This window comes from Mauremys reevesii, linkage group 2 (genome assembly GCF_016161935.1).
Source record: "Mauremys reevesii isolate NIE-2019 linkage group 2, ASM1616193v1, whole genome shotgun sequence".
Classification (NCBI taxonomy): Eukaryota; Metazoa; Chordata; order Testudines; family Geoemydidae; genus Mauremys; species Mauremys reevesii.
Window position 1 is genome coordinate 8,686,074 of NC_052624.1, and position 25,329 is coordinate 8,711,402.

Here is a 25,329-nt window from a genome sequence, read left to right on the forward strand (position 1 = left end):
ACTTCACCTAAGGCTCTGGCCTAGTATGTTTAATTAAGAAACTCAGTGAAACAATAGAAATAAGGGACCTGTGGCTAAATCCCCTGCACTGCTTTTAAAATGTCAACCAGCAGCCTGCTTCTCCACCCACACGGGTGTAAGTTAGCAATACCTCCACTGAAGTCAGTGAATGAGAGGAGAGTTCGGCCCAGAATGAATCTGTCAAAACATATTGTACAGAAAGAAATAATGCCAATATGCTGTGCAGCTCTTATGTGTGTTATGTTTCTGAGGATATATAGTGTAATTCTTGCTGTGCATGTTTGCACCACTCTCATCACGACGTTGCTTTTTGGTTATGTTATCTTTTTGTTTTCCTTTTTCAGCGTTCCCTCATGTGCTATAAATCTATACTGGTAATGAGATCCATTCCAGAAATCCTACAGAGAACTCACAAAAACACATCGCTGGGCATCTCCCGACACCTGGTTGAAGAAAGTAGTTCTTCCACTACTACTGGCTCCTCTTCAGACAATGAGAATGCATCCTTCCCCAGGAGAAGGCACTTTGGCTCCACACCAGAACTGCACTTGTCTGTGTTTGATGCACCGAGTTATCAAGAACCTCCAAGTTATGCATCAGAAGAGAAACATTCCAAGGTCTTGGTGCCTCCAGTAAAACCCACGAGACGGAAATATGCTTTAGTGAAAAGTGAGCTGGGTGATAAGTCACCTACAGAAAGCAAAGTACTAATGGCAGGTGTCTTTGCTCATAAAGCAGAGGCGGTCAGCTCAGAACTCAAAGATGAAAGAGCAGATCAGTCCCAAGAGCATGATGCAGAGCAGCCTTCATTGGCGAAGGCAGCTACCTTAGATACATCGGACTTGACACTGCCAAAAGAAAAAACAGGCACGTTATTACCTAACAAAGACAGAATCGTAAAGGCTGGAGATGTAATGGAGAAACCACCTTTGTGTGTCCCCAGAGAGAGTGTCATTAAAAGCACATTCTACAGCCAAGCATCTGAGGCTCCTACACGTCTACCTGTCTCACCGGGCAGAGACTACAGAAGGCACCTTGACAGAAAAAGAAGGGCCTTCAGGAAATCAGGATATTTAAAGATACCCTTGAGTGGTCTACGGGAACCCCTTCTAGAACAGTTTGAATTGAAAGAAGAGGAGGAGGAGGAGGAGGAAGAAGAAGGAATGTCTGGTGATGAAGAATATGGAAAAAGCAGAGAAGGTGTGACAGGCCCTCTGACCAAATCGGCTTCCTTTGATACTGCTAGGAAACCGTCACGTCACACCTTCCAGGTGTCCAGCAGAAGCCGTTCACTGGATGATTACAGACTAAGAGCCATAAATTTAGCCAAGGAGCAAGACATTCTGGAAGAAGACTGTGATCTAACTTCACAGGGGAGTTATGCAGGACTAGTTCACCAGCATGGCATATCTACTGACTCTGGCAAGGTTTGGCCTGAGGAGCATTCGGTGGAGGAGGACTCAAGGAAAGATTGTTCAGAAGAACAGCCAGTCCCTTCTGCACAGTGTGGTGATGAAGGATGCCAGGGTCTAGCTGCTCAACCACAGAAGATCCCAGTGTCAGCCCATCAGGGTGAAAGTGAGGGGCATTTACATCAAAAGACAAAACTTTCCATTGACATTGATGTGGAGCCGTCTGGTCTGGAAGGTGAAAGCCTGATTCTAACTGCTCAGCACCCGGACACAGCCCCAGTGTCGGCTCACACACGTGAAAGTGAGGAGCATTTAAAGCTGACGCCGAAGCCTAGTGGTGCAGAGTTTACACTTCTGCAGGGTGAAAGCTCCGTTTTGATTGTTCCTGAATCAGAGAGAGCCCCAGTATCAGCCCAGGAGAGTGAAAGAAGAGAACATGCACATCAGCAGCCAAAGCCGTCTGTTCACAGTGCTACAGAGTCTGCTGATCTACAGGGCGAAAGCCCAATTATCCTAGAGACGGCGCAAATTCCAGCTTGTAAGAATGAAAGCCCAAGTATTTTAACAGCTCCACAACCAGAAACTGCTCCACTTTCAGTCTGCCAGGGTGAAACCCAGGGATGCTTACATCAGAAGCTTTCTGATTACTTGGGCACAGCCTCCACTGGTCTGGAGGGCAAACATCCAATGAGTCTAACACCACCACCAGAAAGTGCCCCAGTTTCAGACTGTGACCGTGAAAGGCAGGAACGTTCCTGTCAGGCGCCTTCTGTTTACATTAAGGTGGAGTCTGCTGTTCTCCAGGGTGAAAGCCTATTTATTCTCACAATTCCACAACGAGAAACTGCCTCGCTTCCAGTCTATGAGAGTGACAGCCAGCAACAGTCACCACAGGAGCCTTCAGTTTGCAGTGAGGTGAAATCTGCGGACTCAGAGAGTGAAAGCCTAGCTATTCTAGAGACTTCCTCTGTTTCACTTGGTGAGGGTGAAAGCCAGAAACATTCACATAAGAAGCCTTCTGTTTACAGCAAGGCAGAGTCTGCTGTCCTGGAGGACTTGGTTGAAGAGATGGTTTGTCTGTCTGAAGATATGAATGCTTTGGCAAAGTCCGTTTCTACTCAAGAGGGATGTGAAAAGCACTTCTCCCCTCCAAAGGAGATGTTCTACCAAGGTCCAGCTGACCACGCAGCTGCCGGACATCCCACTCATTTTGTGCCACAGAGTAAAAGAGAAGAGAGCATTTACCGGGCTGATCTTACAGAATCAGCTGCACCAATTCCTGCAGCGGAAGATAAGTTGAGTATGCCAGCCCTGTTGAGTGTAGTCACTGAGGAGGAAAAGGTGGCTTCTCATGAATGTGAACATCTAGGGGATTTAGCAATCAAAAGCACTAGTTCCAGCAAAGCAAGCATATCCCCGTCTGATAATTCAGGTTCTGGAAAAAGATCTAGTCATAGCTCTGATAGCAAGGAACCTGACAAACACTCTGAAGTTTCCTTAGTGAAGATTAAAGACCTCTCAGAAGAGATGCCTAGCATTAGCAGTGGGACTTCAAAATTTGATATATCTGAGGTAGAGCCTGCGTATTTGAACCTGTCGGATCTCTACGACATTGTATATTTTCCATTTGAATTTATGAATGTCAAGAAGCCGCCACCCAAACCAACCGGTAAAAGATTTATGCCCTTCGGTGAAAAGGTAAAATTACCTCCTGCAACTAAAGAACATTTGCATCAGTATAAAAGACTGTGCATTAGAGAGGACATTAAATCCCCTGCAGATAACTCACAAGATGCCACGACAGGGGAAACCAGACAAAACCTATTGAACATTTCCAAAGATGTAGGGCAGCCCCTTCAAAGGCTGGTGAAAGGGTCCGAGCCACCAATGGGGAAAGGAGCTGAGGGCCATGTGACAACTGAATCCCAGCCAATGTATGGCTTCCAAAAGGACTCAGGTGGTAAGCAGAGAAGCTCCACACACAGCAAATCAGGACTCTTTAAACCCTATGGCAGATCGCACTCAATGGAGCAGTCAGTAGAGCAGACTCTGAAGAAGAAAGTAAAAGCTTCTGTTGCCCATATTTCAAGAATCCTAAAAGGAAAGCCAGCCCCTGAACCGGAGCAAAGGGAAGGTAAAAATCTCACAGCGGGTGTAAATGGGCCTAACAATATAAATGGGCTCTGTTACCCCTTCTCTCTCCTCTTCCCGCTCCTCACTTCTTATATTCATCAGTTTATACATTTGACTTGTGTGCAATAATCAAGTGCAGATGCAATTTAAAAGCTATAAGCTAGGTTTAAGCATGAAATAGCATCAGCTGCTCCACTTACCTAGAGGAGTAATCCTCCATATCCTGATCCCAGTGGCAAAACACCCAGGGACATCAATAAGAATAGGATCCGGCTGTACTGTCTAGTGGAGTTCCCTCCATCCTCTGCGGCTAAGTGTTTTATTTCAGTATAATATTTGGTATTCTCTCCTAGCCCTGAATGTAAAACATGGGGCACAATTCTGAACTTAGTGACATTGATATAAATGTGGAGTGACTACACTGAAGTCAGTAGAATTACTCCAGATTTATATCTATATCAATGGGACCGGAATCTGGAGACTAGAATCTGTCTGTACTTTCGATTTTCCGGCACCTAGGTTGTGCCATATAATGTGTCTTTCTGCCACAGGTCATCTGCCCTACTACAGTTTAATATCATCCTAGCCCCAGGACCTTTTATTAAACTTGCCATGACTTTTGGTATTAACTGACAATTCATTAATAAGAACCCCATGGCATTTTTACTGCTAAACTAATCACATGAACCACAGATAATAGACTGTAATTATATGCGGCAATTAAAATGTCATTGATTTAGTAGACTGGCTTCTACCATTAAATTCTTTGAAACAGGCATTGAGAAGGAGGGAAGTGACATACCAGAAAGAGAGTCTCTAAATGGGGCTGCAGGATATTAAAACAGAAAATCAGGACTTCATTGATCCATCCATCCATTCCCTTCATTCTGAGAACATGAGCTCCCAGTTCAACGCTGTGGCTAAAAGAGCTAATGCCATCCTGGGATGCAGAGACAGGGAAATCTTGAGTAGGAGTAGAGAGGTTATTTTATCTCTGTTTGGCACTGGTGCGATTGCTGCTGGAATACTGTGTCCAGTTCTGGTACCCGCAATTCAAGCAGCATGTTTATAAATTGGAGAGGGTTCAGAGAAGAACCACAAGGATGCTTAAAGGATTAGCAAACATTCTTTATAGTGATAGACTCAAGGAACTCAAAGAGAAGGTTAAAGGGTGACTTGATCATAGTCTATAAGTACCTATATGGGGAGCAAATATTTAATAAATGGGCTCTTCGGTCTAGCAGAGAGAGAGAGAGAGAGATAACGTGATTCAATGGCTGGAAGTTGAAGCTAGACAAATTCAGAGTGGACATAAGACATATTTTTAAAATTGGGAGTAATTAACCATTGGAACAATACACAAAGGGTCATGGTAGATTCCCAATCACTAAACTTTTTAAATCAAAATTGGATGTTTTCTAAAAGATTTGCTCTAGTAGTTATTTTGGGGAAGTTCCTATGGCCTATGTTATACTGGAGGTCAGATCAGATGATCACAGTGGTCTGTTCTGGCCTTAGAATCTATGAAAATATCAAGCCTCAAAACAAAGGAGAAAGATCATTTTATGGCATGAGTTAGCAGTTAGTTGTATTGTGAAATATCACAGAGGACTATAATTGCACCAGGCTAGTATCTGAGCAGCTGAGAAGGATGTAGCTTGCAAGATTCCTAAGAATTGTGTAGAGGAAAACCTTGGTAATTCACACACACTAACAGGAATTCCAGGAGTTCTCTTTGTTCCATCTTTGCCACAACTGCATCACCTTGTGGGGCTTTCAGATGCTTTAAGTATAGGTCTTGACCAGAAATGCTAAACCATTGTTTTTGGTGGAAAAAATAACTGCCATGGTTTCCAGAGCTTTTTTAGATGAACACATTTCAGAACAAAATGGCATCTAACGTTAAATGTCCTTTTGCAGAATATATGTCTACAAATCTAGGCCCAAATCCAGCTTTCCTTACTCAGGCAAGACTGTCATTGAAACCGATGGAAGGTTTGTTTGGTTGTGGACTATAGGACAAGGATACCATAAATGCCACAAAAGTTATATTTCTAAAGAAGGGCTTCAGAGGGACCTGATGTGCCTTTTCATCTGTGAATTGTTTAGGAGCTTTTAAATTGCATTTTGGAAGTGGCAAGGTGGTGGTCAGGTGCCACTCAGAAGGTTCCACCAAGCTGGGTAGGAGTAAATCCAGGACTTAAATAAGCACAGTGATAGAAGTTTCTAGCTCCTTCATTGGACTTCATGAACATTCAGACCTTCAGTAGCCCTTCTTGGTTCTTTAAGCTTGTCCTCTAGTTTAGCTAGAAGGCTAACATTAATTGTCTCCTGAGACATTTGGCAAGGCTATAGGGAGGAAACTTTCGCTTTTGCTGCCTATGGTATAGCTGCTGAATGGATAAAGAGGGGACTTCCGTATCTATCTATCTATCTATCTATCTATCTATCTATCTATCTATCTATCTATCTATCTATCTATCTATCTATCTATCTATCATCAGCTCATTTCTAGAGCACCCATCACTGTCCCATCAAAGTGATAACGTACTTCCAAAGGGCTGTTGAACTGATTACAAGTGCTACACTTACTAAAGACAAAGTATGCTGCATATCGCTAATATATCTGTGTTACCTTCTGAAGTTATTGGGTCTTCTCTAGGCAGCTTGCTTGTAATATAACGTCCCTTCCCAGGGTCTGGGCCGGCACACAGTGAAAAGAGACTGAATGGTGTGCAGGACTTTTTTTTTTGAACTGCTGCATTACTGTTTGGTCACTGGGGCCTAAAAAAGAGGAGGATAGCATACTGAGCACAAGAGCATGAAACGTGTTTGTTTTTTCCCCACTGGCGCTCCTTGATAGCCAGTCTGATTAAAGATGCTGTCTGGTATGTTGCTTGTTGTGATTTACATATGTAGTTGTCTTAATCTGTCTGAAATGCTGCTTTCCCTCTTTCTTTCAGCACCTTCTTTTGTAGAAGAGCTCACGGATCAGGATGTTGCCCTGGGGCAGGCTGTGACTCTGTCCTGCCAAACGTCTGCCCATTTCCCTCTGCACGTTGACTGGTTCAGAGGTGATGTAAACTCTCATTTGACAACTTGGGACAATTTAATAATAGGGTCTGGAGTTATACAACAATAAATATGATTGGGAATCTAAATTCCAGGAGAAGGTTAAAGGGAGTGGATTTAGGGGAGTCTTCTCCCTGGAAAAGAAGGGACTTTTAGCCATATCAGTAGAATTAAAGGACTTATTCCTTCTGCCTTATAGACGGGGTGCCCATTCGCAGCAGCAGTAGGATACTGATCTCAGCCACACTCAAAAACTTTCAGCTTTTAACCATATTGGTGGTTACAGCCGAGGATTTTGGTATTTACACATGTGCAGCCAGCAGCTCCCTGGGTACAGCATCTACCTCTTGTGTCATAAGGAAGGCAGGTAAGAGCAGGAAGTAATTCAAGGAAGTAGATGTCTGGTTTGTACAGCTCCCACTCGAGGATTATCTCCAGAATTAGCAGACATGTTGGATTATAGATTTTCTTCCACTAAGGGATACTTCACTTTCTGGGAACTCACAGAGATAGTTCCAGACGGGAAGGCAGCAAAGGGGATGTATCCCTCTCAGTTTGTTCTTTAGCCTCAACATCCCAATAGTACTAGGGTGACCAGACAGCAAATGTGAAAAATCGGGATGGGGTGGGGGGTAATAGGAGCCTATGTAAGAAAAAGACCCCAAAATTGGGACTATCCCTATAAAATCGGGACATCTGGTCTCCCTAAATAGTACAGATGCTTCAAGGTGCCTTGATGAAAGCTGATGCGTTGACCGTAGTGTAGAAACCTTAATTTAGATGTTTGAAACTGGAAGACCTTGGAACGTAGAGGCTGGAAATACAAATACCTTTTTTTTTTTTAGCAAGATCATTATAAAAACTAAAGCAAGTGACATTCAGAAGTAAGGCTAGGCAGATCTTATAGAATTTGATGGCTAGTAAACTGATGTTCACAAAACTAGTTCAAATTTGAATACCTTTTTAAACTCCTGGGTTTTTCAAGGATGATTCCATTTTAGAAAACAGCCAAAACATGTTTTTACCTACAGAAGAATTCAGCTATCTCCCAGAACTAGGGTGGTGCAATGTATAGCTTGTATTCATTGTATATACTGAGTCAGATTCTTCCATGATGTAAGTCTGTTGAAGTTGATGGAGTTTACACCAAGCAAGCATCTGACCAGTTGTGTTTATATTTTCCATGGAATTTTTCTCTCTTCCCTATCTCTGCTCCTTATACAGAGTCTCTCTGTGTTTGTTTCTGCCATGCTTGCTGTAGTTTGCCTTGAGTTCATTCTCTCTGCTCCTTTTTTCAGAGTCTCTTCTAAGTTTGAGTCTCTCCTCTAGTTTGAGTCAAACTTCCAAGTTTTTGATAGGTTTGAAATCAGGCAAACAGAGTTTACCATTCCAAAAGGGATCAGCTATTTGGAATGGAAGAATATCTGCAACTGTAAAATTACTCATTGGTTAGAGGGAGAGGGGTCTAAGCCTTCATGTCTGTCTATTGTCTATGACACCCCTAATTTTGCATGCCTCCCTCACAGAAGTTCTTGCTAGCCCCCCAGCCCCTGATATTGTGGAGGTGTATGAGGATGGAGTGCAAATGGTCTGGAAACCTGTGGAATCTAACACCGTGGTTACGTATACTGTACAGTGCAAGAGCGAAGGTAAAGCAGAACTTGATAGTCTCCACTTCTCATCATTGTTATCATGATTATCTAGTAGTAGCAATATCGTAGTGCCTAGGAGCCACAGTCCTGCATCAAGGCCTCATTGTACAAGGTGCTGTACAAACAGAATAAAAAGACAGTCTATGCGCCAAAGAACTTACCGTTTCCCATTAGAATCCTATTGACTTTACAAGAGCTGTGCAATGATAATCTCCTCGATTCAGAGATAGTTATACCTTGAGAGTATGTCTTCACAACCAGCCGGATCTGCGGGCAGTGATCGATCCAGCAGGTATCGATTTATCACGTCTAGTCCAGATGCAATAAATCAACCCCCGAGCGCTCTCCCATCGACTCCTGTACTCCAGCGCCGCAAGAGGCGCAGGCAGAGTCGACAGGGGAGCGGCAGCAGTTGACTCATCATGGTGAAGACACCACGGTAAGTCGATCTAAGTACATGGACTTCAGTTACGTTATTCATGTAGCTGAAGTTGCATAATTTAGATCGATTCCTCCCCCACTCCCCCCATGCAGACCAGGCCTAATCATATATTATTTTGGATTGCCTGACTCATTCAGAGCCTGATGCAAAGTCCACTGAAGTCACTGGGAATCTTTCCATTTACTTCAGCTGGCCTTGGATCAGAGCCTTTAGAGCCTGACCTCTCTGAGTTCCTATTATTAACAATAATATTAAATATTTATCTTGCAGTAGCACCTACAGGTCACAACCACATTGGGCCCAGAACTGTCCAACTAATGGATTTTTGATTACCTGGAAATTCTAAAAAATCAGGGGGAAAAGATCATTTTGAGTCAACCCAAAGCAAAGATTTTTGAAATTTTGGGTGAATTGTAGAGTAAAATAAATTTAATTTAATTTCAGGTCAAACATTGTTTTGGCATTAATTAAATAAAATGATTTTATTTTGACCATTTTAAAACATTTTTTATTATTTTTTTTAAATTAAAAATGCTTTAAAATGGTCAAAATAAATTTTTGAAACGGAAAATTGTTTTAAACAAAACTCACAGGTTTGATTTTGAAATGTTGAAATGAAATGTTTTGACCTTTTCTGATTTTTTTTTAGCTTCTTTTCAGTTGAAACAGTTCAGTAAAATCAACATAAATTCATGAAACATTTAGATGTCACCATTCAGCATTTTTTGTCAGAAAAAAGTTTTGTCCGAAAAATTTCACCCAGCTGTAGTTGGGCCCAGTTTTCCTACATGCCTCCCTCTAGATCTGTGTATGATATCAGAGGTTTTCAAACTGGGGGGGTGGGTCCCCGTGAGGGCGTGGAATGTATTCTGGGGGGCAGAAGGGGACATGACAAGCTTTAGAGAGAAAAAACATACTGCGCACATTTTGCCCACAGCAATGAATAACTAGCAAAGCTGATTCATCCAGAATCATATCAAGTCCTCGAATGGCACTGTATATTGGACTCTAGATGGTGCTGTGCATTCCGACGGATTTCTGATAAGCTGGCACAGCATTACACAGTCATTGCCATCTGTACGTTAATCTGTTTGCTACGATGCGGTGTGCCCATTTAACTGAAGGTAGAAGGGGATCTCTGGAGGGCTGTTTCAAGCATCCAACCCAGGATGGGAATTGCTGTGTTCCAAAAAATAGGCAAACCCATTGCACTAGTAACAACAGTGTGATGCCAGTAAGAAGTATCTCACTTCAATTGTACATTGCCATATACTTAAATGGCTCTATTTGAATCAATGTTTCTGTTTTTAATGTTGGGTGAGAGGTTCATATTGATTTTTTTTATCAGTATATGTACTTGTGTGGTGGGGTGTGCGTGTAAATTACTACACAAAGAGGCAGGGTGCAGTCATATAGGTTTGACAACCACGGCTGTATCCGCATATGTAGTTCATTCTGGATAGCCATCTGCTAGGTAGGGAGTTGTTCCTCTATGAGGGTTTATACCTGAATAAATCTGTTCCTGTTGTTCCCTAACCCTGGGTCTGTGGTGTATCCATTTCCCTGGTGACACAACAATACTATATAACACGATGTGTAACTTCAGTATGCAAACCGGAATGTATAAAAAGTAGAGTTGTGTGAAATGTTCTCAACAAAAGTCAGAATCACACGAGACTCACCCGCATCGGGATTCCATTACAAATCTAAAACTCCTACTGGAGTCCTTGAAAGGTCATTTGAGCTTCACAGACCTTGAGTGAGCTTCAGCCCAGGTTTAAATTATTCTGGGGATTTATTTATAGTTCTTAATTATAGTTGTGCGATGTTTTCAGTTTTCCTTGCTTTAATCGTGAAAATACAGCGGTTTTTTGAGCAGGGTTTTGGTTTGAGTTTGGGATTCATGTTTGAACCTCAAATCTCAAAGTGGAACTCAGGGAGGATAGATATGAAATTACATGAACAAATGCATTCACAGCCAACCTCCTGCAATGAACGTTGCATGCAGGAGTGGCACCAGGGATTTTGCCGCCCTAGGTGGCATTTGGCGGCAGAGGGTCCTCTGAGCATTTGGCGGCAGAGGGTCCTTCTGCTCCGCGTCTTCGGGGCACTTCGGTGGCGGGTCCTTCACTCGCTCTGGGACTCAACGCCGAAGACCCAGAGTGGAACGACCCCAATGCCGAATTTCCGCCGAGGATGGCAAAATGCCACCCCCCAAATCCTGCCACCCTAGGCGACCACCCTGGTTGCATAGCTCTAATATAAAATACTTGGCTTCAGAAGTGAAAATATGAGGTCACTACAAACATGACAAGGCAAAGTAAGGTTATACTTTCAGCCCCATGTCTATGCAGCTGCTTCATTTAAATATGCCACCCATTTTCTGTACTCTGAGAACAGCCGTAATTGGTGGCACAAAAGACACCCGATAATCCCTAGAACAAGTGCTAACCTGTGTTTCTCTTTGCTTGGCAAAGATGGTGAATGGAAGACCCTTGTTACTGACATGGCTGATTGCTGCTACTATGCCAGCAATCTCTCCAGGGGCTTGGTTTACTCCTTCCGGACGGCCTGCATCAGTAAAGCAGGAATGGGACCGTACAGCAGCCCATCTGCCAAAGTAAAGATTGGTGAAAAAGACCAAACAGGTAAGCTGTTGGGGGGTGATAGAACATCTACACCAGGGGTAGGCAACCAATGGCACATGTGCCGAAGGCGGCACATGAGCTGATTTTCAGTGGCACTCACACTGCCTAGGTCCTGGCCACCGGTCCGGGGGGCTCTGCATTTTAATTTAATTTTAAATGAAGCTTCTTAAACATTTAAAAAAAACCTTATTTACTTTACATACAACAATAGTTTAGTTATATATTATAGACTTACAGAAAGAGACCTTCTAAAAACATTAATGTATTACTGGCATGTGAAACCTTAAATTAGAGTGAATAAATGAAAACTCGGTACACCACTTCTGAAAGGTTGCCAACCCTTGATCTACACTATTGCACCTCCTTCGTGTGTACTTCAGGGGAAGTGGAGCATCAATCTGGAGGAACTCCATTGCCTCCAGTGTGTTTTAGGGTTTTGAATCCTAGGTGCTGTTGTTCACAGATAGTCCCTTAGCTGACAGCGGGATGAGTTGTAAGAACTCCTAGTCTTGGCATCCTGGGGTTGAAACTGTAGATTATGTCTACAGGAGAGACCACTTAATGGGCTCTCCAACATGCTCATTTAATTCGGGTGCTCGCCAGGGAACAGAATCAGAGTAATGTGTTTCAGTTGTGTGAAGCGTGGGCTTAATAGCACACCTATGGAAGTGGTGAAAAGTCCATTGAAATGCTGTGGCCCTGGTGCTGTCTACAAGCCACAACTCAGTAGTTAATTGATGTGAATTGGTGTTTGCTTCTGTAAAATTCCCTTTGTTCATTTTGGGCTATTTCACTAGTTAGTAAGTCAAACTTATCCCAGCATAGTTTTTCTCTATCGTTTAACGCTTTGTTTGTATTGTTGCTTATTTTTAAAGAAATCCATTAAATCATAAGGACTCTCCCAGAAGCCGAAAGCGTTCCTCTGAGAATTGAGATAATGGCCTATCTGGGATATCATTTCTCTTTCCGCCAATTGAAAGGATTCTGCTACACAAGAGAAATAGCCCTGCCCATCTCAGTGTAATTTATCAATGTAATTTACCAATCCTCGCCCTGTATGCTTGCCTTAGGCCAGGGATTCTCAACCGTTTTCATACTATGATCTCACCATCTCTCCTGAGCCACACTCCACATTTCTTTCTGCCAATACACACAGTGCTTCCAAGGAGGTGCCATAATGGTTCATACGATGCTCCCTATTCCAGAGGAATATTCAGGAAGAACCAATTGCAAGTGACTTAAGAAAATCTGCTTCAGCTGATGAAATGAAACATGGAGTAGAAGCAGGTTACCAGTCCCCAGCCAACATCTTGCCATTTCATTGAGGGCTGTGACCAGGTGGCAGGTTGAGAACCAGTGGCTAGGCTAATATAGACTAATTGCTCACCATTTGCAGTAAGACAGAGCAACAAGTTCTTCCATTAGATCTACTGGTCCTCTAACCTGACTGTCTATGTAATAGGCTAGACCAGAGGAAACTCTTAATGGGACATGCCTACACTGGGGCTGGAGGTGAAATGTCCAGCTCAGGTAGACATACCCACGCTAGCTCTGATTGAGCTACCGCGCTAAACATAGAAGTGTAGCTGCTGGAGCTTGAGCGGCATGACGAGCTAGCTACCCTGAGTGCAATCCTGTCAGAGACCTAGATACGTACTTGGGGTGGCTTGTGCCGTGGCAGCTACACTGCTGATTTGGCTTGTTCAGGGCTAACTTGTGAATGTCCACCCGAGCTGGACATTATACCCCAGCTCCAGTGTCAGCAGCCCTGTGTTCAATCCTGAAGGTATTTCTTTGTACTAGAACAGGGGTTCTCAAACTTCATTGCACCGCGATCCCCTTCTGACAATAAAAGTTACTACATGACCCCAGGAGTGGGGACCTGAGCCCGCCCCATCCCCACTGATCCGGGCGGGGCAGTGGGGGACAAAACTGAAGCCCAAAAGCTTCAGCCCCAGGCCGGGGGCCTGTAACCTGAGTCCCAACATGCAGGGCTGAAACCCTCAGGCTTCAGCCTCGGGTGGTGGGGCTCAGGCTTCAGTTTCAGCCCTGGGCCCCAGCAAGTCCGAGCCAGCCCTGGCGACCCCATTAAAATGGAGGCCCGACCCACAGTTTGAGAACCGCTGCACTAGAACGTGATTTGGTGCCTCTAGTGTGAGACATTTCACAAATGTGCCTGCTGGAGTCTGAAATACGGTAGCTGCCTGTCTTCCTCCCTATTGACAAGAAGATACCCAGGGATGACAAAGCAAGGATTTGAACTGAACCCAGTTGTTGTTTTCCTCTTCTACATGCATGTCTCTCTTTCCCTCTAGCATTTCAATCTGCAAAGCAGACATTCCCGGCTGCTACAGAGGGTGAAAGTGAAATAATGTCACCAACAGAGCCTTTTCCAACCCAGCAAACCTACGCCTTCCAAACAGAGATCAAAAGGTATAAAGGCCAGAAACCCCCAGTTCCATGCTCAAATGTTCAGGAGAAAATGCTGCATGTGGCTTCAGTTTGGACCCTAAATCTCAGAAATGTCACTTTTATAAACCTACCGGCCACCCAACTGTTACCTGCCCATTTACCACTTTGTTTTAATGAAAACATCTCCAGTAGCTCAGGATACTAGGCATTGCTTGGCTGCCCTCCTCTTGTCCGACTTGATATTGCCAACATTAAATGAATCCGGAGCCAGACCCTGCTCAAATGTGTAGCTCGCTCACTAACTCCATGCACGTACTCACCAACCAGGGCAGAGCCCACTCCTTCCAGGCAGATAAAGCTTTGCCGTTGAGCACGTGGGGTTCATAGCACTTCAAATCCAATAGCTGGACATCAACTGTAACAGATCCATAGGTCCCCAGAATTTCATTGTCCTTATGACAATGGCAGAGGAGAGGGGCTTTCCAAGAGGCGGGAGGGTGAAGAAGATGGGACCAGTCAGGGCTCACTCCAGGCAAGAGTCCCCATCACCTTGTAGAGGCTGCCCCCAACACTAGCCCATCCCCAAGGAATTTCACATCTGGGAATTAGCCAGTGTCCTAAAAGGTAAAAGACACTGAATCCAAATTTGGGGTCTAACCACTGGATTCTTGCTAAGAAGCCCAATCATGTACAGCCCAGCTGTACTCTGGGCTGGTCAAGGATTCTCTCTTAGGCTCCCTTTACACTTGTGAGCTCAGGGGCGAGTCCCAGTTCACTGAGACGTATCCGTGCTAGCTGTCATCGAGCTCGCACGCTAGAATAGTAGTGTAGCCGGGGTAGCGTGGCCAGCCATGCTGAGTATGTACCCATGGAGTTCAGGCAGGTTTGTACTCGCAGGGCTAGCCCATGCTGACGCCGCTTGTGCTACTCCGGCGACACTACTATTTTTAGCATGCTAGCTCGATGAGAGATAGCGTGAGTGCATCTCCATGAGCTGGGACTCACACCCCCAGCTCCAAGTGTAAACACACCCATCATTGCACCTGTGCATTGCGGGTATTTTTCACAGGCATTAGAGGTCAGGCTTTTGCTGCTGCCATTAAAAGTAGCCATATGCTTTCACTTTAAGGAGGTGCAGATTTACGGTCTCTCCTACCAGCCCAGCATGATCATGGTTTTCACCACAGGGTCTGGATGCAAAATAAGCAGTAGGCTGCTGTTGATTCTAAGGTAGGGCAGAACCTGGCTCAGGCTACCTTGTTCCAAGAGCAGGAGGAGAAGTTTAACTTGCCCTTGTACTTTTGTTGCTCCAGGGGGCGTTTCAGCATCGTCAGACAGTGCAGGGAAAAATTAAGCGGAAAGGCGCAGGCTGCCAAAATTATCCCCTACCGGCAAGAAGACAAGCAGGCTGTGCTCCAGGAATATCAAATCCTGAGGAAGCTTCATCACACAAATATCGTTCAGCTGCAAGGAGCCTACGTGAGCCCACGGCACCTGGTGCTGATCCTGGAATTGTGCGTGGGGCCAGAGCTACTCCACTGTTTGGCTGAAAGGTGCGCACCCCACTGTACCTGCTTGGTTTGAGGCTGCTTTAGCTAGGGAGGCATCTGTACTGTGGATTTTTGCCAACCTCTTCATTGTGGAGCAACTTCTTCCACCCATGTTTTCCCCCCGTCTAATCTCTTACTGTACTTGTGCTACATCTCCTGTACTCCCCTGAGACTGGTTTGGATCTTCGGCTTCCATGAACCAGCCACAAATCGGTACCTGTGGAGCACCACAGTCTCTTTCCCTCCGCCACCGGAGATGGAGGGCATCTCTTCGCTGCCTTGATTCCCAGAGTCTCTTGTTAAACCCCTGCTCTCGAGTGCCCATAAAGAGACTGCTCATTCTGGCCGAGCGTAAATCCTACCTTTAAGGTGTAAATGTACAATAGGTGGCATGGGGATTGTGTGTGGTTCAGGCAGCCTTTCCACCTATTCCCATTTCTCCTTCAGCCTCCCCCTGATGGCTGAAAACTGATCAGATGACATCAGCTGCATTCTGATCCCACTCTGCCACTGACTCCCTCTGTAGCCCAGTCACTTAATTTCTCAGCCTCCCAGGTTTCCATCTGTATCACAGGCACAACAATATTTGCTTACCTACCCCCAGTGGAGCTTTGTGAGGATTAATGAATAATATTTATGAAGTATCTGAAGCTGATGAAAAGTGCTGAGTATTGTTGTTCCTGATCATGTTAGGACTTAATGGGAATTTTCCTATTGACTTCAGTGGAAGCAGGACCAGGCTGTTAAAATATGCAGGAAGGAAAATTATGATGTTTACTGTTTCCTTTACCAGGACATCCTATTCAGAGGTGGAGGTCAGAGACTATCTATGGCAGATCCTCAGTGCAGTTGAGTTCCTCCACGCACACCACATCCTGCACTTGGATCTGCGGTCTGAAAACATGATAATTACTGAACCCAACCTGCTTAAACTCCTGGACTTTGGGAATGCGCAGTTCTACACGCCAGACAGAGTCATTACCATGGATAGGTGCATTGACTACGTAGAAACCATGGGTGAGTATGGTGTCAGTGCTACGTCAGCATGGCCTCGGGCCTCTGCTAGATGGAAGGTCAGACTGGGACAATGGTGGGAACGACACTTTACAGATGTGTTTGTAGATGCTCCCATTCATTGCCTGGCAGATGCTCCCGTTGGTTGCCAGCTAACAGGAAATTGGGTTCGGCCTGCATCTCTTAAATTATTCCCACTTGTGCTATAATGGAGGTTATAGAACTGGATGTTTTTGCAGTGTCCCGAATTCACCCTGAATTTCCTGGTCTGGATCATGCTGGAGTTCAGAAGGTTTTGAGCCTGCCTGTGTGCTAGCCCTGGCCTGCGTTTGGCCGGTGCAGTGGGTAGAACTGAGTGGAAACAGCAGCCTTCCCAGCTTGCTTGATCCGTTGAATTCAGTGAATTGAATTGATAACTCATAAATCTCACGTTGGTTGATTTAAAATGTGAGACAACCCTTGTGAAGTACAATAAGCATGGAGGGGGCAGAGCTAGTGAGTGCACAGTGTGCATGCCGCATACAGTGAGCACGGGCCCCTCTGATTTACACCAATATCAGTATTAACTTTAATGGGGTTACTTCTGATTTACACCCAGCATAAGTGAGAGGAGAGACATGCCCATAAAATGCATGCAGTGCAGTCACTGAATGGGCAAAAGCAATGAACACAGCACTAGATTTGCAATATATACCTAGTAAAGACAATGCTTTTTAGAGATACGTTCATAGGTCTCCATTTGTTTGGCTTCTTAAATGACTCAGGATGTTCATGGGGTGTCATGCATCAACCTGTCCTCTGTAACAGACCTCCTCTTCCTCATCACTTGGGAGCATAGCAAAGATTAAAACTAGCACACAGCTTTTCTGCTGGAATAAAGGTTCCATCTTGTAAGGAAACTCCACTCATGCCGCTGTGCCTTTGCAGCTCCAGAACTGCTGTCAGAGCAAGGAGCCCTCCCACAGACTGACATCTGGGCTGTCGGCATCACCGCTTTCATCATGTAAGTTGTTCCCTTGCAAAGAACTAGAAATACTAGTGAATAGTCACAGTGGTGACACAATTGGCGTCACAGAAATGTGTTGGGATCATTCACATGAATGGAATATTGGTATAGAAGGGTACAGCTTGTTCAGGAAGGACGGGCGGGGAAAAAGGGAGGAGGAGTTGCCTTGTATATCAAAGATGTGTATATTTGCACTGAGGTTGATATAGAAGAGGGAGGCAGACCTGTTGAAAGTCTCTGGATAAGGATAAAAGGGGTAAAAACCAAGGGCGATGTCATGGTAGGTGTCTACTATAGATCTTCCCTGGTTAGTTGAAGAGGTGGATGAGGCTTTTTTGAACAACTAATAAAATCATCCAAAGTGCAGGACTCAGTGGTGATGGGGGACGTCAACTACTCAGACATCTGTTGGGAAAATAACACAGCAGGGCACAGATTATCCAACAAGTTCTTGGAATGCATTGGAGACAACTGTTTATTTCACAAGGTGAAGAAAGCTACTAGGACAGAGGCTGTTCTGGATTTGATTCTGACAAACGGAGGAACTGGTTGAGAATTGGAAATTGGAAGGCAGCTTGGGTGAAAGTGATCATGAAACGATAGAGCTCATGATTCTAAGGAATGGTAGGAAGGAAAACAGCAGACTAAAGATAATGGATTTCAAAAAGGTAAACTTTAGCAAACTCAGAGAATTGATAGTTAAGATCCTGTGGGAAGCAAATATAAGGGAAAAGAGTTCAGGAGAGCTGGCAGTTTTTTAAAGAGACATTATTAAGGGCACAAGAGCAAACTACCCCAATATATAGGAGAGATAGGAAGTATGGTAAGATTATGGTAAGATACCACAGTGGCTTAACCAGGAGATCTTGGAAGTTTTTTAAAAACAAGTTGGATGAACATCTGTCAGGGATGGTCTAGGTTTTCTTGGCCCTGCCTAAGTACAGGAGGCTGGACTTGATGACTTCTCAAGGTCCCTTCCAGCCCTACATTTCTATGATTCTACGTCTTAGCAGGAGTGTTGTAAGCATGACGTGAGAAGTAATTCTTCTGCTTTACTCAGCACTGATAAGGCCTCAACTGGAGTATTGTGTCCAGTTCTGGGCACCACACTTCAGGAAGGGTGTGGACAAATTGGAGAAAGTCCAGAGGAACAAATTACCTAGGAACATTGTGGAATTTCCATTATTGGAAGTTTTTAAGAACAGGTTAGACAAACACCTGTCAGGGATGGCCTAGATAATACTTGGTCGTACCTCAGTTCAGGGGCTGTACTAGATGACCTATTGAGGTCCCTTCCAGTACTGCATTTCTACGATTATGGATTGCATCAGTGGAAGGCAGCTTTAAATCCACTAGGGTTTCAAAGGAGATCCACCAGCAGAGATGCACTAAGGGCCTATAGCATCATCTCAGAATAGCCAGAGCATTCCAGCCGCATCCCTCCTCCCTGGCACACCCCCAGAACTGAGGGTTGTGAAATAGAATGGTTTAAAGCTGTCTGAGCTGGCTCTACACTATCTGAGGTGAAAGGGGTACTCCCTGATGGGCCGATGGGCTGCCTTTATAGCACTTTGCACAGCAGGATTGGTGTCAAGGGGACACGTTGCAACACAGAATCAACCCACACCCACCTTTTGTATTGGCTCAGCTCTCCAATAAAACTTAACCAGCACAAACACATTAAAACTACACTAAGGGCAGGTCTACATTACCCGCCAGATCGGTGGGTAAAGATCCATCTATCGGGTTGATTTATTGCATCTAGACTGGACATGATAAATCGATCCCCGAGCGCTCTCCCGTCGACTCCGGTACTCCAGCACCGCGAGAGGCACAAGTGGGGTCAACGGGGGAGCGGCAGCAGTTGACTCAGCGCGTGAAGACTCTGCAGTAAGTCGACCTAAATGTGTCGACTTCAGCTACGCTATTCTCATAGCTGAAGTTGCATATCTTAGGTCGATTCTCCCCCCCTCCACCCCCGTAGACCAGGGCTAAGTAAAAAGGCAAACAAAGCATTCTAACTAAACCCTTCCTCAAATAAATCATCTCTTCTTCCATTTCCTCTTCCCATACAATGCTTCTCAGCACAGGTGTGGTCTGCTTCCTCGCGCTAGCACAGCAGTTCCCAGGAGCACTCAGAAAGGAACTGGGAACAGAAAATTGCATTGACAAAGAGGCCTTTCCCCTCACGTGTCGATTTACCCTCCTTTTTTGTGTTAGGCTGAGTGCCGACTACCCCCTCAGTTCTGAGGTGGCCTGTGACTTTCCGAGAATCGCCAAGAAAGGGAAGGTGAAACTTACCAGATGCTACGCGGGTCTGTCTGGGGGGGCCGTGGCATTTCTTCAAAGCACGCTGTGCGCAAATCCCTGGTAAGAGGATGTTTGCTTTGCATCATGTAAACTGTGCAGGGCCCAGTTACTGCTCTCTTCTCTCTCGCTAGCCAGCTACCTAGCTTCCTCTCACTGCATGTCTCCATCTGATCCAGAGTCTTGTTGATGCTCTAGCTCTCTTCCTATCCTAGGGGGAGGCCGTCGGTATCGGAATGCCTTCAGTTTCCATGGCTCCAGGAGACGGGTTTGGATGACAGACAGCAAGCGGTGGTCACTTTCTCCACCGCCAAGCTGAGGAGTTTCCTAGCAGAACGGGAGAAGAAAAGGAGCCTGCTATGTTCAAAGTATGGGCTGATGGTTGCGCAGTGAAATAGATGGGAACACAGTGAAGAATAGATTCCCCCATCCCACCCCGCATGCCCCGACAAATGTTTGCACTGGGGGTTTGTTACCTAAGTGTCATTTCTGGTTACAGACCTGCTGCAGTAAACCAGTGACCCTGTCGCCTTAGAGAGATTTGGGTGAGCAGGTCCCATTAGACATGAGTGAATGGGAACTGGATCGCTAGGTGGCTTTGAAAATCCTTCCCTTAAAGTTCCAAGACAGCTCATAATACCGCTCAGTGACCTCCCCACAAGCTCCAGCAGCAGCGCAGAGATACCAGACCCCCAGCCACTTCATGAGCCTTTCAGACGTTGCTCCCTGCAATAACAGCAGCCTCAGCTTCTCAGCCCCGGTGCTCACATGATACACAGATCTTCTAGCCTGCCTCTCAAAACCATACGGAGCCAGTAAAAGATTTCCCTGGGAATATAGCACTGAGCTGGGGCTGGGGTATAGGAGGCTGTTGAATGATAGTGAACCAGGATGGAATCAGAGTATATACATCTTCACTGTTAAAAACAAATCCATTGTGTGGCTATCAGATGAAATATAGTGTGTGTGCGTGTGTGTGTGTGTGTCTTCTAGGCAGAGTTGTAGGTAACTGGAGCTATAAATAACATTTGTCCAATAGGGCATCTGATGTGTCTGTCCCATAGTAGCCGGGGCTAAAGTTGACCGACACAATCAGCATGCACCAAAAGTGACTGGACCCAGTGTGTAACGTACCATGGCCGTTTTCACCTGCGGCCACGCCAGTCATCCGTGGGGACTGAACCCAAGACAAAACACAGGCCTCTGCCACTCACGCTGAAAGAGAAATCTTTCCTCTGGAAGTAGCAGGCTGCTAAGCCAGCCACTAGAGGGAGGCACGATCACACTCAGTACAGGAGCGTTATATGCACAATCTGCACATTACTGCAGACAAGACTGTAACTGGGACTCTCATGGTACATAGACAGTAACTGTCCCAGGTAAGCAGGCCAGAAGGAGCCATGCTACGTTTGTGTCCAATGGAAGTCAGTCTTGCATGTACCTTGTACGACAGGAGATACAAGAACAGCCATTTGTGGCCATCTTCCTGCTCATGCAAGAGAAAAGGCACTGATAGAGTCTTGCTTTTTCAATGGAAGACTAAATTAGCCCTCTGTATGCTAGTCCTGTGGATGGCCCAGATCGTGCCATCCCAGACACAAGCCAGTTTTTTCTGCTATGTGCTAATAGGGTGGCAGAATGTATAGCATGTATCAATGAGGGGTCTACGCATGCCCCTGTGCATTGTAATATATGCAGCATTGACTAAAATCCTCAAAGGATTGATACTTACTGTGGTGATAACCACAGTGAATATGATCTCTGGGACATGTATTTAAAGTCTCCAGTCTTTATGATCAGAGAGCAAATATATCAGACATCTAGTAACTTAAAGCAACCCTAACTTGCTTTATCTGAACCTGCAGTCTTAAAATGTAAAACACGCTGTTAGGAATTCTATGCTGATTTTGCAGTACGCGGCCTTGATAGATTGATATGGGCTTCCGTAGGGTAGGTGGTCCCTGCGGGGAGAGATTCGGCAGTCAGGATTTTAGAGTGAGGCATTCTCTCACAGGAAGGACTCAAATGAGCACGCTCCAAAAGAAAACTTTTGTCCACACCTGGGAGAGACTGTTCTGAAGCTGCGAAGGGCCATACTTTGGGCCTTGAGTGAGTGGTTCATTGCAATGAACTCGCTGTTCTGCCTGGCTTGCTGTCGAAAGTGACCTGTGCCTGCTACCTTTGTTGGCTGCACTGTTCTGTGACTGTGGGTACAAAGGAAACACCCACTCATTGGGTGACATTCGTAGGAACAGCTCTGCCCCTGGACAGATCCTGGACAGTTCCACAGATGCTCGGAGATGTAATAAACCCAGGACTTTGCAGTGATGACGTTAGGGTAATTTTTCCTTAATGCCTACTGTAGCCTTTTTAATCAGCCACACACAACACACGCCTTTTCACTGAAGCAATCAAAATAGCACAATGTTTTCCATTTTGATCCTTCTACACAGCAAAGATCACTTATGCTTGACAGTTTGTTAGCAGTGCTTGCCTGCTGCTGGCTATTCCAGGTATGTCCAGGTGTAATGCACCTGCCATGCCGCTGAATGTACGAGACACATCCAGGCAGAATGTGCCTGTTATGCTGCAGAGAATTCTGGGAATATCTAGTGGAGCACAGCTGTTGAATGTGCTTGGTATATCTAGGTAGAACACACCTGCTGAGCTGCTGAATGTGCTAGGTGCAGCTAGGTAGAAAACACTTGCGGTGCTGCTGAATGTATCAGATGTGTCTAGTTAGAATGTGCCTGTTATGCTGCTGAATGTGCTGGGTGTCTCTAGGTAGACCACGCCTATTATGCTGCTGAATGTATTGGGTGTATCTAGGTGGAACACCCCTCCATGCTGATGAATGTTCTAGGTGTATCTAGATGGAACACCCTCATGCTGCTGAATGTTCTAGGTGTATCTAAGTGGAACACACCACAGTTCTGCTGAGTCCATGCCAACTCTTCCATTATGAAAGATGTTAATAGAAAATCATCAGCTCAGCAGGTGCACTGTAATACCAGTATCGCATGGGGTTAACCCCTGCTTTAACTTAGGATCCTGTTGATACTAGCTGTACAGCAGTCAAAGGCACATGAAGCAACAAAGACCTTGACCTCATTAAGCACAGCATTTGTCTAAAGGCATTCTGCCACTTGGACGCCTGGGCTGTTGATTTGTAGATCTTCTGATATATTTGGGAGATTTGGGAACAGAGTTACTGGAAAATGTATTTCAGTTTGATTTCTAAATAGAGGCCGCAACATCCTGGAGCTTAGTGTCTTCCATTGTGTCTAAAAACTGTTGTGGATTATTTTCATTTACATTTGATGGTCTTAGCATTGTATTTCTTTTGTGAATATAATCTCTGCATTTATGTGAAATGACTTATGTATCTATTGGTTCTGGAGTGGTCAGTTTATTGCACCAAATATCATTTTGTGACTTTCATTACAAACAATGTTTTGCTCATAGTTCTGTATCCAGAAGCATTAATGGGGATGGGAGAGGGAAATCAGTTCCTAACGTGCTACCGTTTCATAAGATCGTGAAAGACTGATAGTGTTTAAATGGTGACAGCCTTTCCAGACATGTTTAATGCACGTTGGTAAGATCCTAAAATGCATAGCACTAAGGGCAATTTGTGAAGGGAAAACCCATTTAAGAGTACGATTTTTAATGTGGGTTAACAAATATCAAGACCTGAGCTCATATCCCCTTTCTCTTTCTTATGCAATTCAAATTAACTGAGTTTGCTTCTCTAATTTGCATGCGTTTTGAACATGTCAGAAGTCTTTTGTGCACTCAATACTGTTTTGTTAAATAAACTATTTTGACAAAGAAGTTAGACCATATTTTTTGCTGTTATTCTTTTCCTATAATTATAGTACTGTTGCTTCCAGGTGTCTCAATCAGACTCAAGGCCCTTGTGTTCTAGGCACAGAATAAACACATCCTAGCTGGATGCATGCTTAGTTCTTTCCTTGGGATGATTCCTGCCTCCAAATCATTTTGGTTGTGTCTCTCCATATTCTTTCTATTGGATCAACATCATTCAGGTACTGCAGTGCCCAGGATTGAATGCAGCGTATTTATCTCTCCATTGCCAGAGAGAGAAGTACTCCCAAGTCCCCATTGCGTGATGCAGTTGCCTTTGGATACCAGCCCCAAACCTCATTGTTTTGTCTTGTTTTCAAGTCACAGCATTTGCTTGAAATAAGGACTCGTGCTCCTTTCTGGCTCGTTTTCCTGAGCCTGCAGTGAAGCCAGAGACCTGAGGACAATCTAGTGGCTAAAACTATGTACCATGGGAAACAATCCCCCAGTGGTAGGGAGGTGGGCTGAATGACATGATCTCCATATCGTGAGTCCATAACCAAGTGTGTAACAACAGCCTCCTCACCAAAACGAGTAGTGGCTTTGCTGATGAGCAATCTGAAATGTGTTTGTGCTACCCACTGAACCCGTAGCTCAGCCTGGATATTACTGAGGGCAAGAGCTGTCTTCTTGACCCCCTCATATCAGATGTAACAGAGTACCACATAACTTCTTTGCCAGAAGCTGGGAATGGGCGACGGGATGGATCACTTGATGGTTACCTGTTCTGTTCATTCCTTCTGGGGCACCTGGCATTGGCCATTGTCGGAAGACAGGATACTGGGCTAGATGGACCCTTGGTCTGACCCAGTAGGGCCATTCTTATGTTCTTACGGAGGTGGCTGATTGTGAGATTAGACCCTCTGAACATTCATAACTATAAAGGAATTCTAATTACAATGCTAGCGGATATTTGGAAAGAAGTTTTATGACTATTCTAGACAAAGCTCTAGGTTAAATCAACCAAATGGATCAAATAATGAGAGAGGCAATTTACACTAGGTCTGAAGGAAATATTTACATACAGGAAACTATATGGGAAAAATTATAATTCAAACCTCACTGGTCCTCCTTCAAAACTGAACTACAAATTGTTGCATGATTAGATGCCCGCGACTCAATCCTCAATCACTCCTCCAGTGTTGCCACACAGCTCCCTTTAGTCCAGCAACCACACTTCATGCACGTTTGATACACTGGCCTGCAATATGGGAATAAGTCCATTGCTTAGTGCTACCCTGCATCTGTGTTACCAGGGTCTCTACTCCTCTTTGCCAAGGTTCTTCGATACGCAACTCTTCCTTTCCTCCTTTCACCTGGAAGTCCAGCTCACCTGAGCCTGCTCGCTCATGGATTCTCAGTTTTGTTAACAGACAGTTTGCCTCCAGGACACCGCCCCCTCACAGATGCAATCCCATTACATCTTTGTGACAATGTCAGCAATTTCTTGCACGAAAAAGCAACATTAGAAGAGGATTTTATGCCTTTTCAGCTGCACATCATGGGACACCCTTTACCTGCTAAACCCAGGGTTGTGAGTTCAATCCTTAAGGGGGGGGCTTTTCAGGGTCCCTTCCAGTTCTATGAGATAGGACCCCACAAATGGAGAAACCCACTCATGAACCCAACCAAAATCCTTGTCTGCTGCTGATGTGAAATTCCTGGTGGCAACTGAAGGGGATGGCAGGTTTGTCATGTCTGTGCAGATCAAGCTGATTTCTCTCAGCCTCTGTCATAGCAGCTTTTGCTCCTCAAGCCTTATTTAAATCTATGTACTGTAGCTGGATTTAGGG

General features: G+C 44.9%; 1 protein-coding gene across 1 annotated transcript in view; it reads left to right on the plus strand.

Annotated features, from left to right (window-relative positions):
- OBSCN (obscurin, cytoskeletal calmodulin and titin-interacting RhoGEF) overlaps positions 1-23,500 on the plus strand; it is a 297,128-nt gene extending 273,628 nt beyond the window's left edge. The window contains exons 131-141 of the mRNA XM_039523906.1: positions 366-3,567; positions 6,530-6,640; positions 6,838-7,005; positions 8,165-8,287; positions 11,210-11,380; positions 13,696-13,813; positions 15,106-15,345; positions 16,136-16,359; positions 17,284-17,359; positions 19,583-19,732; positions 19,885-23,500. Of these exons, the coding sequence (XP_039379840.1) occupies positions 366-3,567; positions 6,530-6,640; positions 6,838-7,005; positions 8,165-8,287; positions 11,210-11,380; positions 13,696-13,813; positions 15,106-15,345; positions 16,136-16,359; positions 17,284-17,359; positions 19,583-19,732; positions 19,885-20,062 (4,761 nt within the window). The 3' untranslated portion in view covers positions 20,063-23,500. The remainder of the gene's footprint in view (positions 1-365; positions 3,568-6,529; positions 6,641-6,837; positions 7,006-8,164; positions 8,288-11,209; positions 11,381-13,695; positions 13,814-15,105; positions 15,346-16,135; positions 16,360-17,283; positions 17,360-19,582; positions 19,733-19,884) is intronic.
- The last annotated feature ends 1,829 nt before the right edge of the window (positions 23,501-25,329 follow it).